Source organism: Drosophila hydei, unplaced genomic scaffold (assembly GCF_003285905.1).
Source record: "Drosophila hydei strain 15085-1641.00,03,60 unplaced genomic scaffold, DhydRS2 tig00008124-arrow-arrow-pilon, whole genome shotgun sequence".
Classification (NCBI taxonomy): Eukaryota; Metazoa; Arthropoda; class Insecta; order Diptera; family Drosophilidae; genus Drosophila; species Drosophila hydei.
The window spans coordinates 458,342-479,603 of NW_022045834.1; the positions used below are offsets into that span (position 1 = coordinate 458,342).

Genomic DNA, 21,262 nt, shown 5'->3' on the forward strand with positions numbered 1-21,262 from the left:
CTCTAATAAAGAAGTAAATAAATATGATATAATAAAAGATAAAAATAAATAAATATGAGAATATAATATTAAATAAAGTAAATAAATATGATATAATAAAAGATAAAAAGAAATAAATATGAGAATATAATATTAACAAAAAATAATAATAATATATATATATATATTTTTAAAAAAAATGTTATTTAAAATATATATAATAATTTATTAATAAATTATTAATTATGATTCATTTAGAAATATTTGAACTGCATGTTTTAGTTAAAGAGTTCATTTACTTTCTTTAATAATTTTTTAAATAATTTTTTTATGGAAAAGACACAAGTTTTGGATAAATTTGAGGTTCTGTAAAATAAGGACAATTCTTTTACCAATTGAACCACCTTGTAATATAAAAGTAATAAGTAATACCTTACAGTTAAAAAATTTTGTAATAAATTTAAAAAATTTGTTCACTTTCAAAATTTTTTTATTTTTGTTTTCTCAATTTAAGGTTTGCGAATTTGAAAAATTTAAAAAAATGTAAAGATGTAATTTTCATGGTTTGGTTTTCAGCTGTGACTGAAAGAAACTTTCACCAAACTAATGGGATTTGATCTATAGTATCCTTCTTCATTGTGTGTCCTATTAGTATGTGTTCAATTATTTGAAATCATGACAGATTAATTAATTAAATTTGAAATCTTAAATGGAATATCAATGAATTACTATTGGCATGTACTTTCAAATAGACTTATTTTTCTTAATTTAAGTAATATAATCTGCATAATCTAAGATTATTAAAAAATTGAGCTTTTATATTATAAATATAAAAGTTCAAAGTCTTAGTCATTTACACTATATTTTGGCCTGAAATACTCAATTTATAAATATATAATAGGTAAAAGTAAAATAAAATAAATTGTTTAACCTAAACTAAATGCTCTCAGAACTTAGCGTGAATTTCTTGGGAGATATTACTAATAGCTAAAATTTTTCTTGAATAATGTGCATGAATAATAAAGATAACTTAGTCTCTGCTGGCAGCCCCCAGATAGTTAAATCATTAATATCCTTAAAAGCCATTTCAAGCCATATGTTATCTTTGTCGGAACCAATTCAAAGTAACATTTTCTTGAGTCCGGTTATAAAGGGCATCGGAAGCCTCATATAAATTGACGCTGACATAGGGGAGGACTAGATACCGTTGAGCTGGTTTATTTTATAGCTCCCTAGGCAGAACACACTCACACACACACGGAACAAAAACAAAAGAAGCACAGTTAGCCACATTAAAGTTTGGCCGAAACAAAACACAAACAAAAACAACAACAACAACCACAAAATGAAGTTACAAAAGTTTTGGCTAAACAGAAGCTAGCAGAAACTAAAGATAGAGCTGTGTTACCTCGTCCAACTGCTGTCCGGGATGCTTTAATCCTTTAAGCAAAGTTTCGCTTGCGTGAAGCACTTGTAAGTATTTCGTAAATAATATGTTGCTCACAGTGTAACATACACTCACACACTTACACACTTACACACTCACAAACACACTCGACAAACTGTCGTCCAGTTGTCCAAGCCACTTTGGCACCTGAACGTATTTCGCGCACAACACGGCCACAGACAAAGCCAAAGCCACATTCGCTGGCTTATTAACACTCTTCTAGGCAATTGGCCACTGTGAGAGGTTAGCTTCGTGCTGCAGAACCCTCAAGTGGCGAGTTGTTCCTGCCGCACGCACGTCTTAACACGAACTGAACGCAGCCTGCCAAAAGGACATGCCATCAACAATTATTGCTGCTGGCGCTGTCGCTGTCGCTGTCGCTGGCTCTGTCGCTGGCTCCGTCGTCGCATTACTCCAGCCGAGTAACGGGATGCTGCAACTTCACGTTGCTCATACGGCGACAAATAGAGAGCGAAAGAGAGCGAACGAAAGTGAGCGCGAGAGTGAAAGCGGCAGAGCAAAAGCTTTCAGCATCTTTATGCGTGCGGGCGTGGTGAATACCATTTGAATCTACACTGAACACAATTTAGTGCAGACGACAAATATGATTTAATATTGTCAACAATAAAAATTAAATTAAAAAAAAAAAATTATATATTAAAATTAAATATGTTTTGATTAATTTAAAAAACTAAAAATTATTATAAAATAATAATAAAAATCTAAAAATTGCAATAAAAATATTTAAAATATTGAAAATTAATAATTTTAATCAGATTATTTTTAAAGCATTAAAAAATGAGAAGGTAAAATAAATAAAATTATTAAAATCAAAAATTAATAATTAAGAAATAAATAAATAATGAAAAAGGAAACGAAAGAAACAAAAATACAATTAAAAATAAACATATATATTTAATACTAGAGCTGAAAAAATTGCAATAACGAAAATTTTTTGCACAAAAATTACAAAAATTTCATTACTCAGCTTATGACAAGCAAATGAAAGATAATTACTCATCATCAGCTAACTGCGAATGAATCAGTGTTGAAAAACATGAACAAATATGTAACAAAAAAAGAAAGATATAAAGGAAGATGGCAGTTATGTAAACATTCTAGCTCACTTTACATAGAGAATCAATCAGAAAGGAACAGCACATACAAGAGATATGCAGCCTGGTTTTATTAGCAATGCGACAAGTTTTAATAAATGCGAACAAACGGAGCAGACATCAGCAATCCATGCACACACATACATGAACGCACACTCTGCGATTGCAATCAAATATGTTGGTACGGAAGCGTTGAGTCGAGTTGGCGGCGTTTCACAAGATGTTTAACATTGTGCCAATCAGAATAGATAAACAGAGCTCTGTTAAGCGTTAACAGTGTTCGCTGGCCAACAAGTGCACGTAATTAAAGCAACAGACCGGTTCGAACGTAACAGATCCAACACTCTCACGAACGCTCTCTCGGGCAGCGGTGCGGCGATCGTCGTGCGTCGTAACTCGAACTGTTATCAGCAGCAGCAGCGACAGCGGCGCCGGCGTCGGCTGTGACGGAGAGTGCGAACGCTATAATAAAAAGGCTAAAAGTAAATTTTAGTTTTAGCGCGTTTTGGAATCTTCAAAAACGCCTTTGTTGCATTCAAATTGAGTTAGTTGCGATTTTAACGGCGACTCGCGCGCATACAGAGCGGTTTGGCAGTGAAGTTCAAGTGATATACACATATAATATTCAGCTCCTTGCTAGCTGTATGCCAGCCAGTGCTTGTCAAACTGCATTTGCCATAATTATAACCAAGCAGAACAAGTTCTAATCTAATGCGATTAAGCCGTTACGAAATAGTTTTATTTTCATAATTATTAATGCTATTTACAACTTTTTGGGACGCGATAAGTAAAAGCTGTATAATTCGTATATATGACGTATAGTATATTTTATCTGTGAACTGTAAAGATCTTTGGATTCGCGTAAAAGAACAAGTAAGCAAATTTTAGAGAAATTTGGCATTGAGCTAAATAACAACTGAAATATGGCTAAAACTTTTGATGTGATATTTCTTTAAATTATTTAGTCATTCGTCTCAATTGCTTGTGTTTCTCTCGCTCTCTATATATGTTCATTTTTTATTATCTTATTGTCATAATAATAATAAAAAATTACCTGATTATCAAGCAACAAAAAAAAAAAAAAATAATAATAAAAAAAAACAGCTGAAAATTATAAAAAAAAAAACAAATACAAATCATTTCATCATTTTTAAAGATTGCTCTTAAGCTTGACTCAATGCAAAATTTTTAGAATAATTATAAACAAATTTGAATTTATCTGTTTATAGTTCTAAATATAAAGTTCAAAATACGAACAAAGTCGACCAAAAAAAAAACAGGTATAAAGACGAAATTATTTAGCTGCCTGCAGCTTGGCACGTCGTAACTTGTCTTACACTTTGTTGGCCTTCAGCATAGTGCTCAGCGGCTCGAATTATTATTTATTTTTCTTGTTTTGTTTTGATCTTGAATTTTCGTTGGCCAGCCGCAAGAGTCTTAAGCTCTAGTCCTCCCCTGTAATTGTGACGTTTGTTGCATAACCGGATTTGTGGAGCGGTGTTTCCCCACACAGCGTGAACCGAAAGAACTAGCTCCATCAATGCGGATTTTCCAAAAATAAACAAGCCATACATAGAACAACTGAAATAAATTAGACCAGCAGATACCCTGTTATAGGCTTGAGCTTGTGATATATCAATATTGAATCGAATAGTTTCTACAAAATAAATCAAAAATGGGTTAAAAATTAAATAAGGAGTATACAGTACACAATGCTAGTCTATACCCTGTAATATATCAGAAAGCTGGATTTAAAAATATTGATGGGAGGGATTGCTGAAGAAAAAGTTACCAAAATATATTACAACAGTTTTAGTGTAGTGCACGATATGAAAGGTATACTAGACTAGCTGATACCCTGTTTTATGTTTCAGCTTTTGTTGCATAACTTTGTTTATGAATTGAGTTTCCACACATTGAATCAAAATGAAGTTATAAATGAAATTTGGAGTATACAAGGCAAGTTTATACCCTGTAAAAAATGCGAAAGCTTCATTATAAATATATATATAAATATTGATGACAGAGATAGCTTTGGAAAAACTTACCAAATATATTATAGCAATTTCAGTGCTCTATGTGATACAGAAAGTATGCTAGACTAGTTGATACCCTGTTATGAGTTAGAGCTTTTAATAAATATTAAAGAGGTATATGATTAAAAAAATAACAACAAAACACAATTCAATTGTTTATAAAATTAAAAGTTTGCAAGAATAGATGATACCCTGTAATATATAGAAATGTTTTAATTGAATGTTAGGGATCGCTTTTAAAGGATAATAGAAAGAATCGATTATGAATATATAGTTAAGAAGATAAGTTATAAAAATTGACTAGACTAGATGATACCCTGTTTTACGATGAACTTTTTGAGATCAACACATTTTTGTATGTCGACAAGGGAACTATCAAGATACAAGACAAACTGAACGCAATTGCATCTATAATTTAAAGCCTACTCATCTATATGATACCCTGTTTTCAGTTGGAACTCTTGGAATATGAACGTTTCTGCATGACTTTGATAATAGAAGTGCATCAAACGTCATAAAAATTAAACATATTAAAACGTGTACTATACTAGATAATACTCTGTAGAAAATTTGAAAACTTGATATACAAATATATATACATTTATATCAGTTTTAAATTCTTTAAATACAACTTAGCAACTGCATTCAAATAACTCCAACTTCCATAACTCAAGTGAAATTAAAAGTAAATTGTCTTCTCTTTAAAGTTCGCTTCTGGCGACGTCTCTTGCTTATCTCTGAATAATTAATATGCAAGTCATTAAGAGAGTTAAGAGTTTCTTAACAGATAGAATGCGTAAGCTTCCATGGGACTTTCCCATCGGCCAAGCCGGACTACGCGGCCAACTCCTAAAAATAGCCAACTTTACATGCATTTAAACACACACACACAAAGTTTTATACATATAAATATCGCGTTGTTAAGCAGCTTAAAATCTTCCACTCTTCGAGCTTTTATTCCTCAGCAAGAAATGCGGCCAAAACTGACGTATCTGAATAATTGAAATGCCAACTTGTACAAGTTAACGAGGCAAAAAATAGATAAAAGGTAAAAATAAATAAAATACGTCAATAAATCAAAAGAAAACTGCAATCCACTCACACACACACAATACGCACATAATGATATGTCAACAAATATATATATATATATATATATATATCTATACAAAATTGTGAAGCTTAAAGATGCTGACAAATTGTGTTACGCAAGTTCGATTATAAGTCGTATGTCGGGAAGTGAGGTAGCTAAATTGAAATTAGCATAAACTTTTGTCATTCGAAAAGACAACGATAATAAAACGAGTAGAAATTCGTTAGCTATTTTCAATGCAACGTAGCTTAGATACCTGCTCAAAGCAATTTGGTCAACGGATGCCAGGCCAAAGTTTGACTTTTTTAAAAGAAATAAGCCAAGAGACTTAGCAGGCTTGTCTAGTGCATGACAATTATATTTGTGGCTAAAGTTGATGCCATATACAAATAGTTTAGGCAAATCGCAACTTGAGAAGTTAAAGAATTTATTCAAAAGGCAGTCAAAGCCAAGCTAAAATGCATGCTCGACCAGGCAGCAGTTATGAGTATATAGGTTTTGTACAGGCCATAACTGTCTACCTCTTAATCTAAAGAAAGTTATATAATTCGCTGAGATTCTATATCATTTCTATAATCACATTATATATCATACTTTATAATACTAACTTAATTCTTTACAATAGTTTCTTAAACAAACATTTGGGTCATATTTTACTAAAGCTGTGACTCGAACTCGTTTGCATAACTCATCCAAATTAAAAATTAAAATAACAAATACAATAATGAAAAATTGTGAAAAACTAACAGCTTTGTGTCATTGACTATAAATCTATAGCTTAACTAACTAAATCGAAATAAATCAATAACAATAACTAACTGAAATAAACTATATTTTTCAGAACTTTCAGAGAAGTTAAAAGGTGAAGCTCTCGCTCTCACTCTCTCTCTATGAGTCGCATATTCAAGCAGATTCCTAAGTAAATATTAAATTTAGCTATTTTCCTATGGAGAATGAGTATTAAGTAAGCACTCTCTGGCCTACAGCTGAACTGTTCCTACTAATATATTTATGAACAAAATTTAGCAGCTTTATTACTTCATCTTTGGTTAATGACTGCTTGTTAGAAACTATAAAAAAATATATATTTAACAAAAAATTATATAGCCAAACTAATAATTTATGTTTATTATAGAGCTTATATGTAAAAATATATATATGTAAGCGAGGTCAGTTCAAAAAGTATCCTATAGTTTTGAGTCTTCTCAAAAACAATTTTTTTATTAATGAATAGATGCTTTGATTCCTTTCAATATGCATCCCTATCAGATATTATTAAATGTCCATCAGCTATTAGCCAACATTTTTTGACCATCCTCGAAGCACTAAAAAATACTAGTTTTTTAAACTTGTTTAGCTGCTGCTTTTATTCCATCTTCAACTTCTTAGTCGTAGCGTTAAGTCAACATTTTATGGGCCTCTTTAATTTTGGGTACAAGAAAATGTCAAAGAGGGCAGCATTTCTGTGGATCAAATATTTGATACAGCTTCTTAAATCAATTTTTTGGAATAAGCTAAAACTTAATGCGAGCCAAAACAAGTCCAAGCTAAAGAGAGTCTAACAAAGAACAGCTGAAAATTAAATAAGGGACATGGGACCTGAGAAATTGCCACACCAAAGGCTCTCCATAAACCATTTGAACACACCTCGTATGTCGAAAGTTACAAAGCTGAAGTAGAAACACTTTTTTGAATTAGATTACAAACAAAATCGAATTGAGAATTATGAAATCTATGGCAATTTTAAAGCTTAAGAAAAATTGGATTAGCTTCAATTGAAGTAATTCAAACATATCAAATAAGTTGAGCATAGCCTCTTATTGTATACAAATTATAGTTAAGCAAATATAGCTAAGCTTCACAGCTAACGTACCCATCTCTAGCTGGCACAGGGTTCTTTTAATTAATCTGCTAAGCACGCAAATAGTTTAAGACATAATTATCTTGGCAGTAGCTTAGCTCTCAATGAACGCATTCGCAGCCACAGGTGAGTTATTTTTTTCCCCCTACAATCAACCTTTAGCTGCGTCATTTCATATTAATTAAAAGGGAATTTTCAGCTGTGCGGTCAGCCGCGACATCATCCAAATAGTTGATAGACCTCAATCAATCTTTGTGTGATTTCCAAAATGTAATTTAGCACATGAGCAGGTGTGAATTACAGGTAATACCCATATTGAATATGCATTTTATTTTTAGCTTGCGTTTTTTCCTTCCTTGTTCTCTTTGTTTTATATTTATTTTTGTCGAATATTTAACTTGGCGCATTGATTGAGCGCTCAAACATCAACGTGACTTTTAAGGTATATTTTTTGTAGAGTTGTACAAAATGTTAATTAAAATGATTTACTGTCACTTCAATCAACAATTGAAAGCACTTAATTATGCGTTTAGTCATGGTTGAAAGGAGAAAAAATCACAAGCAAAGATAATCGACTGGAAATGCATATGAGAGGCAGACACTGCCAATACCCTGTGCTAATAGAGGCTGAAGAATTATGAATAGAATGAGTGAAGTTATCAGAAGACTTAGAGATGTAGAACTAGGTCAATCTACTCTGCGAAGCTCCATAGAGGGTATATTTGAAAACAATAAAGATCATGCCCATCAAAGTTTTCATATAAATAATATAGCTTAATCTTCATCCACTGAGTGCAGGGTATCTGTAGATGAAGCATCCTTCTCTTAACCACCTGTGTTCTGTTTGAATAACAAATAAATGTTGAACATTTTGATGACTATTTCAACACCTCGAGCCTCGTTTACAATGTTCTAGTTCCGGGTACGCTATGAAGACAACAAATCGTATACTTAATTTATTACTCGATGTCGTTAAAGGCAAAAGGTAAAAGGCAATAATAGTTTTCCAGCAGTTCGATTCTGGTTTAATAAATTCCAGCTGTGTCAATAGGTGAACTGCTTAAATCCAAAATAGACAATCGCATGGTTCAATTGATATTTAATTACCATTCATTAACATTCATTATCTTTAATAATCGAGACAATCAGTCAGTCACCTGGAACCGGAGCTACGTTTATATGGCCAAAGAAAATAAAAACTAATTAAATAAAATATAAAAAAAAATGTAATTTTAGTCAGTTCTATTTGCATCATAATTCAAAGCATTAATTAACAAAATTAATTATTTTCACATGCTAATTATTTTGCCTGAATATTCACAAAAACTGAACTAAAACTAAACAAAATTTGCATTCAGAAAAAAATATTTTTTTAAATATGTAAATATGTAAATATGTAAGTCGAATAAATGGGCTATAAAAATATTCGTTTTGTTTAAGATTTGACCTAAAAAAATAAATAAAACAAGTCATTAGTCGGGCGACTCTGACTGCCTAATATTCGCTTACGGCTTAATAGAATTCAATTTTATTTGATAACTCTCAAGAGGGAGTTTGGGAGTTCCAACTCCAAACATACAGATAGCAAAACCAACACACTATAAATAATATATATATAAATAAAGGAATTTTCTTAATCCCCATTAAAATTGCCTAGTTAAGTAGTTAGAAACATCTATTGATCTAAAGCAAATGGAAGAAAGACGTAACTTTCCCTGCTCGCTAGAGTAGATATACTCTAGATCAGTAAAAAAGTGTCACTTAAGTTGAGATAAGTTAACCCACAGCTTACGTGAGATTTTGTCCGTTAAATTCGCAGATGTTTTTAATACCATTCAAGCGTCTCTAAAACGAAACTAAATCAATTTGTATCAAAGCGAAATATTTCGGCTGGCAGTGTTATAAAATTTGATAAGAATGTTCATAAATGCATTAAGTGTGCTCCCTTTTGGGCCCAAATGAAGTGCCACTTAATTGCTAATTAACGGAAGTGCGTTAGCAGTGCAGACAGCAGCAGTCCAGCCTCGGCCTGGGGCATAAATCTTTAAGTAGCTTTAAGCCCAGACTAAACTATGTGCCAGTCTGGTCCCAAGAGAGAAAGAAAAAAATTCTGATCCAATTTTTATGTTGTTTACTTGCTTGTTCCACGTCTCCTCCTTTTCTCTGTCTTCTTTATTGTTGCTGTTCTTATTACTTGTTGTTGTTGTCTGTTTTCCTTTTCATAATTTATGCGCAGTTTTCTTGATATGCTTTGTGTGCTGAAGCTACGTCTAGTGGGCAAATGCTTGGTCCACCACCAGTTGCCATTTGCAGCTCCATCTTTGGCCTTATAGACGTACGTGACTGTTGCGATTCGTCAGTGTGTGTGTGTGTGTTTTGAAGAACAGAGTGCTAATTAATTAAATTTGTACGTGCACTGCGTGTGGGCCAACTTGGCTTGCTGACCAAATGCTGATAGAGCCTACAATTGCCTAGCATCTAGCTGAGCTGGACCAACGAGGTATTAACACACAGACACACACACATATATTCGCATTAACTGCCAACCGTAAATCATACTTAAATAAAAATACAATCTATCTTTGTTTTGGCCAAGGCGCAGACCCAACTCAGTCAATATTAAATATTTGATCAAATGTCTTTAATCGGGGTATAAAAAATGCTTTGAAGGCCAAAATTTAAGTGAGAATTCACATATGTGTAAAAGAGTTGATAATATTTTTGTGGCATTGAAGGTAAAATACCCTATAAATATATGTATTTCCTGTGAATACTCAGTTTGATTATTAAGGCATGCAGAAACTTACTTATAAACAACTTTTCCAATTCCTTTTGCTACAAAAAAATTTTAAACTAAGTAATAAAAGGAGTAGCTTAACATATATTTTATTTAAATTTAAAAATATAAAATATTAAAAAAAAACAATTAATTTGGAATAATTAAGAATATTTATTTTAATTTTTTATTAATATTTTAAATTTATAAATGACATATAATATATTATTTAAATTAATAAATTGTCAAAAAATATTTAAAATATATATATTATTTTTAATACCTAAATTTATTAGTTTATTAATTAAATTATTCAATTGAAAATATCATAAAAATTTTAATTTAATTATTTAAAAAAAAAAATAATTTTATTTACCTTTAGAAGGTTAGCATTAACCATATATAATTATTAAAATACATAATCAGCAAATTATGTACAATTAAAATTCTAGCTAGTAAAGTATTTATCGACTATAATTAAATTTTTATTTATCAGTACTTATTTCTTAAATTTGTTGTCTAATTTGTAGCAAATTGGAGTTGAATGATAAACACTGCTGCAGCTACAATTTCCGCAACATTTTAAGTACACAATAAACAACAGCGCCAACACACCAAAAATCACAAACAAAAACAAGAGCAACAACCGCAAGCGAAATAATCGTACATCATAATTATGACAAAATGAACGCAACAACAACAACAATGAGCAGCCAAAATAACTTTATGAAGAGCTATTACAGTGAGCGTAACAAGATGCGTATTAGCAGACGTCAGGCATTAACAGCCCAACTGCTGTTAGCTTGTGGACTGCTGCTAGTGGAATGTGGCTTGACTGAAGCAGCCAGCGGCTTGCAAGCTGTTAAACACACTGCTGGTAAGTGACTACTTATAAATAAACTTTTAGCATAATGTTAATGATTTAAACTGTTAAGGAGTTGTGCAGCTGGCTATAAATAGAATAATAGCAAGCGTGAGAGCATTGGGTAATGTTGCAGCTCTCTGCTGAGCACTGCTGTTAAGCTATGTTATAACAGTGGCTGTCAAAAACTGCGCTAGCTATCAGTGCAACCAAAACTGTAAATGCAGAGAAGTAGTAATTGAATTTAAGCTTCAAGTTATCAGCGTAACTGCTGTTAACAGACTCCAAATATCATGAGTGGCTTACAAACTTTAAGCGGAGCTATTAGCTCTGCAACCTGTTCTTATTTTGAATACTAACAGTGGCATGTAAGCTGTATAAGAAGCATTGGTATGAGCTCTTCAGCTGTTAAAAGTCAGCTTAATATAACAAGAGTTGCAATCGTTTGACTCGATGCAGCTTGATCTGCAAAAGTAGCCTTCAACCTAGCGCAACGCCTGCTAACAGCTCACCGACTTTTAGCTCTGCAGCCTATTGCGGTCAATGCACCAGTCATTTGCAAACTGTATGAGAATCAGAGCTATTAGATCTGCTTTTGCTACTACAACAAACACCCAATGCTCACAGTTACTTGCAAAATGTATAAGAAGTAACAACTGAGTTAATTGTCTATAGAAATATTTAATTAGCATCTCAATTATAAGCCAAACAAACATACACAATATGCTCATCGTGCGAAAATAGCAACAAATAATTAACAGTTTTTAGCTGCGGCTTCTGCTGTTGCTGTTGCTGACCTTGGCCAATATTGAGGGATTTAGCATAAATGTAAATGGCAAACAATGCAAAATAATGTCAGACAGAGGTCGGGGGGGCTTCGCGGGGGCTTTGCAAATTTGCGTAAGTACTTCGTCGCTTACATAGCAAACACATGAAGTGTTAAGGCTCATCATAATAATGGCCATAACGAGCCAATGAATGTGTTAACATGGCCAGTCAATAAAATGCGGACAGCTGACAGAATAAGTGCTGTAATAATCGCATTTATGTTAATGCCTATAAATGTATATGTGAGTGTAGTTAATTTATATGGCAAACATCATATTGTTACATAATATCGCGCATGCTTACACACTTGAAGAGCAACTTGAAGAAAATGATTTCAGTTAGCCTGGCTAAAACGTTTTTCTGACCCGCCGGCCATATGCAAGCAAATTCCAATTTACACAAAATAACAATTAAAATTCAACAAACTTAATTTAAAAATAATATAAATTATAAAAAATTACTCAGCTAACTAGCATATAATCTGTAATTTTTTAAAGAAAAACAATTTTGTTATAATTAAAAATGGAAGCAAAAAAAATTAAGTGTTTTCAATTATTATTGTTAACAGCAACTAACTAGCTGATACCCTGTATTATTATTCTTAAGTTGTAAAAATGTAAATAAGAATTAATACAAATTTTAACAACTAATTTTAAAAATATATTTAATGAGAAGAAAAATTTCAAAAATAAAAATAATAAGTTAAATTTGATTTTTAAAAAATCGCTATAATTTTCATTTTACACTTAACATAAATATTGAATAAAAATTAATAAATATTTGTACGATTTTTTAATAAAAGTTTGTATATTAAATAGCTCAGATTTTAGCTTTAATATTTTCTGTTAACTTTAAGTCTACCAGCCTAATAAGGAACTTGTCTAATCAATAATACCTACTTCTGTTCTCTATACACATTTCTTATAAGCCCATAAAAATCTACACAATGCCAACACACTCTGACAAACAATTTTGCTTTACAATACCTCAAATCATGTTCAAGTTAAAGAGGATTTAGTCTATCAAGTACGTGCTTATCAAATTGTGAATTATTAAATCCTGATATCATACGTGTGTGTGTGTGTGCAAAGTCGTAAACTTAATGATGCTTTAATGTATAAATATCTTTATAGCGTCGCAGGTTGCGAAATTGATTTTCCAATTAACAGATTACCTTTTTACAATACGACAAAGTATACGACTGCCGAATGCGCTCTGAGCAAAGTTTACATAAAAATTATGAATGAATTTCATATTCATGTATTATAGGGTATGCCAAAGTCCGAAATGTGGTTAGCTCTACGTTTAGTAATTGTTAATTGTCGTTGTTTGCTCAAATTAAGTCGTTTTTATAGCTTGGCTTTTATTGGCTCAGCTGCGGCTTCTTTGTGTAATTCGAGCGACAAAAACTGCTTTTCCACCAGACACAAAACTAACAAAAGCGAAAAATCTACAAGACCAGTTGGAAAATTTCTTTCATATTGAGCAAGCTAATTGAATATACCCTCTACTCATTAAACAAAGAAAAAAGTACAAAGGGCACTACAGAAATTGTTAATTAAATGCATTTTTATTATTATTATTTTAAAGGTAGAATTTATATTGTAAGCAATTTATTAATTAATAAATTACTTCAACATATTTGTTGATTTCCTTTAATATTTAATTTAATCTTGATGTTTGGAAAATTAATAAAGTTTTATTCATTTTTTTATAATATTTATTAAAAGTTTATATTTATTTTAGAGCTCAACATCTTTAACTTTATTTAATTTAGTTTAAATAACATAATTTTTGTCATAATTTTGTTCATTCATTTTGATATTTATTCATATTCATATTTAATAGTATTCATAATCATTCTTTCATATTCATATTATTAGTTATTCAATCATTCATATTCATTTAAATTTATATTCATATTTATTCACATTTATTCATATTCAAGCTCGCATTCATCTTCATTTATATTCGTATTTATTCATATACACATTCATTCATATACATATTCATATTCAGAATCTTATTCATATTAAAATTAATTTAAATTCATATTTATTAATATTAGTATTAATGCAATACAAAATATATAAAAAATTGTCAAATAAAAAATTATTTAAAACAATATTTTTTCCTTAGTTATTTATTTCCAATTAAAAAAAGATTTTAGCTCTATATCGAAAAATCCAATCATTCGTAAAATATATGTACACAAAATAAGTAAATAATAAAAAATTAAATAATTTGTTCATACACATTAGTTATATATGACGCCAAATTATTACAGGGTATTTCTGAGTTTAAAAAAAAAATAAGATAATACGCATTATGCACATTACAGTTATGCAAATTGCAGCTGCTAATTGCGATTCGGTTCAAAAACCTCCGCTAATAATAATTCGCATTAAGTAATATGTAATAAAATACGTACATGGAAAATAATAATTTTATATATATATACATATATATATATAAATCTGAGTTACAAAAATAAAATGTATGCGCGTGATTCGAACAAAAAAAGTGGCGCAAACAACACAAAACGTTTTTTGTTTACCTTTTATTTGCATTAGTTTTTTTTGTACTTTGCTGCATATTCAGTTTTATCAAACATTTATTATCGTATGTTAATCAAATAAACAATTCATGGACAACACGTGCACAGACGGTTGGTTATTCATGTAGTCAGACACAAAGCTAAGTGATATAAAACTAGATGTGACGTTGGCTGTGATTTGAATACTTCAAATGATAATAGAAAGAAATATGTTATAAATAAATTTATTGAATATTTAGCAATTAGAATTTAAAATAATTAAAAATAATTAAAAATATATAAAAAATATATAATATTTTTATAAAATTTAAAATTATATAATTAATAAGCAAATACCTTTTCTTTGCTTTTTATTTACACCAAGCTTTTCTTTCGTCACTCATACTAAAATGAATATCCCCACCTTCTCTTTCAAATGCAGCTAGCACCTACTGTGAGTACAAGGAGCACAACGTTACCCACCAGAAGGAACAAGGTGCCGTCTGGTTTGATACGCAGAACAATTGCCTGGTTTATACCTGCGCCGCAGGTGTTGGCACTGAGCCGCAGGCACACATCGTCGTCACACAAATTGATTGTAATGAGTTTTACTGTGATGTGGTTAGTATTTAATTAAAACTCTTTTTTAAATATATTTCAAAAATTTTAATTTTTAATTAACAAGGTGAATTGTTAGCCGAAATGTGTTTAAAATTGATTTAGGAAAAACAATTTAATTTGTTTTCATATTTCAAGCGATTTCAGATATATTGTCCAGCTCGTTAAATTTTTTTTAAAATTAAATTGATCAGCTAAAATTGTGAATAATTGTCGTAAAGAAAATATTTTAAGAGGCTATTAAAATAGTATATATTTTCTATTGATTAGTTTTCTTATATATCTCCTAACTAGTTATAATTAGGACAACTCAAAAAGTATTAAGAGAATGTATTCAGATTTGACAAACAGCTAAGCAGTTGGTTAGATTAAACAGCTCGTTGAGAAAGGAGAAAATGTTAGGAATAAATGAATTTAATAAGAAATTTTAATGTCCTAATGAACAGATCGTAATATTAAGAAGTCTAGTTGAAAAAGGGAGAATTAACTAGAGATTGAATATAAATTGAAGTTAATGTTAAATATTGACCGTTAAATTACAATTTTTAAATAAAGTTGTGAATAAGTATGACAGCAACAGGATTCTTGAAATTTGATCGCTTAAAATAGTTTAAAAATTTCTGGAATTTGCTAATTTATGTCGATACAAATGGACTCTAAAAACATATCTAAATTACAGTTTAAAGAGCTTAAAATTTGTTTTATAAATATTTTCTAATCCAATTTGAATCCAAGAGTAATTGAGATCAACAGACAGAATTTCAAAATTTTTAAGCATTTTAAAACTTTTGTAATTCTTTCACAGAAACATTTAGAAACAAGTATTTATGTCGATTAAACATTTATGGATCGATACATATTAATAATTATAGTTTATAGAATGAGTTTTAGTAGTTTTATTGAAGGACTCAGCAGGAATGTCTGAGTAATTAATAATAAATAAATAAGCAGGATATAAATTATAGTAATATTACTTACAATCTGGAACCAATTCAGCTTTGAGAATACAAATTAAAACCGATATTAAACCAGATATAAAATATGTTTATAACAATTTGTAAGATAAAATGAAATTTATATACACGAAAATAGGGTATGCAGGATATGCAGTCCAGATAATTTATCTTAAAATAATATTTATGCTATAATATGACTAAAGCTTATAAATTATTCTTATATATTATCAATAATTGAAAGAGTTTTGTATTCACATTTGTTTATCATTCCACAGGGCACTGAGCTGCGTAAGACTGCGAGCAGCTGCTGCGGCGAGTGCGTGCGCACGCACTGCCAGCACAATAATACCCTGTATGCGGTGGGCGAGTCGTGGCACAATGATGCGGATTGCACGCTGCTGGAGTGTGCTCGTCGCGATAGTGGCGAGATAGCAATCAATAGCTATAGACGCACCTGTGCCCCGGTCGATGCTAGCTGCCCGCCTGAGCGCATTTATAGGAACAGCTGCTGCTTTGTGTGTCGACCATTGGCTACGTCGCGCATTGAGGAGCTGGACGATGTGGAGGTAACGCAAGATATCTGGACACCCGAATGGTATCGTCAGCATCCCTGTGTGCGGGACTGCCAAGCGGATGCGCCGCCCATGACGTGTCATTACACGTTTGTGGTCGAATGGTATCAGACCTTCTCGAAGGCCTGCTTCGACTGTCCACTCAATCTGACCGACTGCTCGCGGCCGCACTGCATCATGGGCGATGGACTGCAGCGCAGCATCACGGTGGTCAATCGCATGATGCCTGGCCCGTCGATAGAGGTGTGCGAGGGCGATCAGATTGTGGTCGACGTCAAGAACAATTTGCTGGGCGAGAGCACCACCATCCACTGGCATGGCCTGCACCAGAAGCAGACGCCCTACATGGACGGTGTGCCGCATATCACTCAGTGTCCGATTTCGCCGCATGCCACCTTTCGCTACAGCTTTCCGGCTGATAATGCCGGCACGCATTTCTGGCACTCGCACACGGGCATGCAGCGTGGCGACGGTGTCTTCGGGCCACTGATTATACGCCGGCCCAAGCATGCGGAACCGCATGGCGGCCTCTACGACTTTGATCTCAGCGAACATGTGCTGGTCGTGCAGGATTGGATACACGAGCCGGGCGCCAGCATCTTTGCCTTTCATCATCACTCCAGCGGCGATAATAAGCCACACAATATACTCATCAATGGGCGTGGCCGGTACTACAATCGCATCTGGGCGGACATGAAGCGGCAGCATCGCATGGCCGCCGAGGCGGCGCCAACAGAGGCGTCAGCAAAGGTGACAGCGGCGGCTGCAGGCAAAGCTATAGGCAGAGGTGCAGCTAAGGGTAGAGACGCAGCTACAGCTTCAGCTCCAGCTCCAGCTCCAGCTCCAGCTCCAGCTCCAGCTCCAGCTTCAGCTCCAGCTTCAGCTCGAGCTTCAGCTACAGCTACAGCTTCAGCTACAGCTTCAGCTCCAGCTCCAGCTCCAGCTCGAGCTTCAGCTTCAGCTAAAGCTCCAGCTTCAGCTACAGCTCCACCTTTAGCTTCTGACCTTAATTTAACGTCTATTGAAGCAGAGAAGTTATCAAGGAATAATACAGAGAATCTAGGTATGTAACTAAGCCGTTGCTTACATAGCTCCAAATGGCCTTACCATGAATTTTAACTCATTCTGCCATAATATCAGCTTACTCTATATATATATAGAGTTTTAAATATTTTGCGATCTTTTCGCTTGTCTTTGACATCAGAATAAGCCTTGATCTTCCACTTGCACAGTATTTTCAATAAATAAGATAACTTTTTATTTAAATCAAGGAACACATAGCGCCATCTATTGAACATTGCTAGCACTAGAAAGGCAGAGGTCGCAACTCTCAAGCGCAGCCAACTTCATGTAAATCGATTGAGACGTTAAAAATTACGCGCTTTCTACTGACAGTTTGTGTTGTGTTTGTGTCGTGGCACAAGCAGAAAATATTAGATTTTGTTTTAAGCTTGGAAAAATATTTAGTGAGACGTACAACTGAAGTTGATGATAAGCGACATAAACAATCTAAAAATGTTCGTGAAGTTTTAAAAAAAAATGAGTTTTCAGAAGCGCAGAAGCAACACAATGTTGAGCACATTCTACGTTTTTGTGCACAAGAAATTTATTCCAGCAGTTCAAACTGTTAATGAAAAATAATATTTCTTTCTTTTCATGCTCTCCCCAGCAGCAACGCCACCAAATCTAATCCAGCTGCTGTCCAGCGAGGCACTGCAGCAGCAGCGCAACAGCAGCGAGTCGCTGGCCGCACATTCGCGGCAGCGTCGCGGCAATGTGCAGAACATACCATTGGAGCAGATACCGCATCAGGTGTACCATGTGAAGCGCGGCTTTCGATATCGCTTTCGCATCGTGAACGCCGAGTACTTGAACTGCCCGATTCTGGTGTCCGTAGATAATCACCTGTTGACTGCCATCAATTCGGATGGCTATGACATTGAGGCCATGGAGGTGGGCTCCATTGTCACCTATTCGGGCGAACGTTTCGACTTTGTGCTGAATGCCAATCAGGCGGTGGGCAACTATTGGTTGCGTCTGAAGGGTCTGATGGACTGCAGCGAGAGATTTACCTCCGCCTTTCAGGTGGCCATTCTACGTTATGAGGGCGCGCCCGAAGTGGAGCCAAGCGCCGAGCTGGGCTATGACCACAATGCCACGGGCATTGAGTTGAATGTTATGAACCGTGGACCCGGCTATGCGGATACCAAGACCGTGGCTGAGATGCGAGCATTGCCCATATACGACACGGTCTCTGGCATCGATGACGACACACTGAAGCCGGAGGCTGATTACAAATTCTTCGTGTATTACGATTTCTATCGCAAAGATAATCCGGAGTTCCACAACGGCGACTACTATGGCATGGATGCCAATGTGAGCCGGGAGAATATGTTGTATACGCCGCAGCTGAATCACATTTCGCTGAAGTTCCCATCGGTGGCGCTGCTGCCGCAACGACACCAGCTCAGCGACGAGCTCTTCTGCAACGAGACAACGCTCGCCCAGCAGGGCATCGATTGTCGTGAGCAGTTCTGCAAATGCCATCATGTGCTGCAGGTGCCGCTGAATGCGGTCGTTGAGCTGATCATTGTCGACGAGGGCTTCACTTTCTATGCCAATCATCCGTTTCATCTGCATGGCAATGCGTTTCGCGTCATTGGACTGGAGCGTCTGGGCGAGAATGTGACAATCGAAATGGTAAGTGATGACAATTCCAAGTATCACTGAGCTTCACTTGATACCATTTCATTTCAGATCAAGCAACTGGATCAGTTCAAGCTGCTCAAGCGCAACCTGATCAATCCGCCCGTCAAGGACACCGTCACCGTGCCAGATGGTGGCTATACGATCATACGCTTCGAGGCCTACAATCCCGGCTATTGGCTCTTCCATTGCCACATTGAATTCCATGCGGAGATCGGCATGGCTTTGGTGCTCAAAGTGGGTGACGATGACAAAATGGTGCCGGTGCCCCACAATTTTCCCACCTGCGGCGACTATATGCCCGGTGCTCGTGATGAAACCTCGTCCACAATCGAGACGACCGACAGCCCGGCGACGCGCGCGCCACCCACAAAGGACATATCGGCTAGGCACTTGGCAACGGGTCTGCCCCTAATCGCGCTCATCTTACACCAACTCTAGCCGTGCATGCATCCAATGCTCTCATGACACTGGTTCGGCTTTAAGTCACTTCAAATCGCAATTTCAATATGGATTCCATTAGACTAGCTCCCTGAACAGCCTGAGACTTGACCTCTCCAAATTTAACATTCACTTTATCTACATGTTAAAATTTCATCAAACTTTTTATAGTTCATAGCCAAGCCAAACGCTTTGTCAGCCTGAACTTTAAGATTTATATCAGACAACTGTTCTATATAGTATTTTCCCATATCCATATAACCTAAGAGTATTTTCCAAGCCAGTATTTGTTATTTGATCCGATAACTAGTGAAATACTCACCTGACATGGCCTTAGCTTAAGTCAAGGCAGAATGAAATCTTGATTTTAATGTGACTCCAAATCACATCTGTGATTGTCTAAAACATTTCATTAGCTCTTAAGCAAAAGTACGAAAATGTTCAGCATTTTGTAAATAAATTATTAAAATTATTTTATTTAATTTAAGCGAAGCCTTTGTGCTGGCTGAAGTGAAGTTTTTATACTTTTAATATTTGGACTTGCCTTTGTATATAACAGAGAGAAGTAAGCCAGGTAGAGTACCCTAAAATATATATATTCCCAACATCTGTCCGCATGTCTGTTCTATCAGCTAGCTAGGTAATCTGTTAACTCAGAGCAAAATTGAATTGAATGTGTAACAGAAGGAGGAATCTATATCAGAAGTAGGTTTGTCTGATCTCACAAAGTATATATATTCTACAATCAGCAGCGTGCATATATTCATGATCTGCCTATCTGTCTGGCCATTTGAGCAGACTGCATTATAAACAATTCAACTTTTTGTTATACCCATTAAAAACGGAAACTTGAGGCATAATAATTATATATATATAAGAATATTTAACAGGCAGAGGCCAATTCCATTTATATATGATTTATATATATTTGAACCTATATATGAACTAGGTCCTCGAATAAGAATAAGCTAAGAACACATTTGCTGCTTTTTAGAGAGCGCAGAATAAATCAAATTTCGATTTTTAAAATCGATTAAAATCAAAATAAAATTTAATTTATTTGAGCATATCTTGAATGATTAAGGAGACAGTGTTATTATAATTGTCATGTTAAATCTACTAAAAAGCAGATTAATAAATCTTTTCGCTTCTTGTTCACCTCCTCGTATCAGCTCAAAAATTACTAAATACAAAATAAGCTAACGACGAAGGCTGTCTCTATCTCTGTCTCTCTCTCTCTCAAACTCACTCTAACTCACTCTGTCTGGCTCTTTTTTTCTCCTTCTGTCGCTCCGTCTGTCTCTATGTCTCGATATCTCGCTCTTTCTTTCTCTCTCTCTCTCCGTCTTTATCTTTCTCTCTCTCTCTCTCTCTCTCCCAAACTCACTCTGTATGGCTCTTTCTTTGTCTCTCTGTCTCTATCTTCGTCTTTCTCT

General features: G+C 34.1%; 1 protein-coding gene across 1 annotated transcript; it reads left to right on the forward strand.

Annotated features, from left to right (window-relative positions):
* The first annotated feature begins 3,060 nt into the window (after nucleotides 1–3,060).
* Nucleotides 3,061–20,185, forward strand: LOC111600394 (laccase-2). Its single transcript, XM_030225194.1, has 7 exons — nucleotides 3,061–3,414; nucleotides 10,838–11,184; nucleotides 14,976–15,154; nucleotides 16,383–17,419; nucleotides 18,075–18,079; nucleotides 18,349–19,379; nucleotides 19,437–20,185. Exons 2-7 carry the CDS (start codon nucleotides 10,992–10,994, stop codon nucleotides 19,824–19,826), a joined length of 2,835 nt encoding a protein of 944 aa, XP_030081054.1. The 5' UTR covers nucleotides 3,061–3,414; nucleotides 10,838–10,991; the 3' UTR covers nucleotides 19,827–20,185.
* The last annotated feature ends 1,077 nt before the right edge of the window (nucleotides 20,186–21,262 follow it).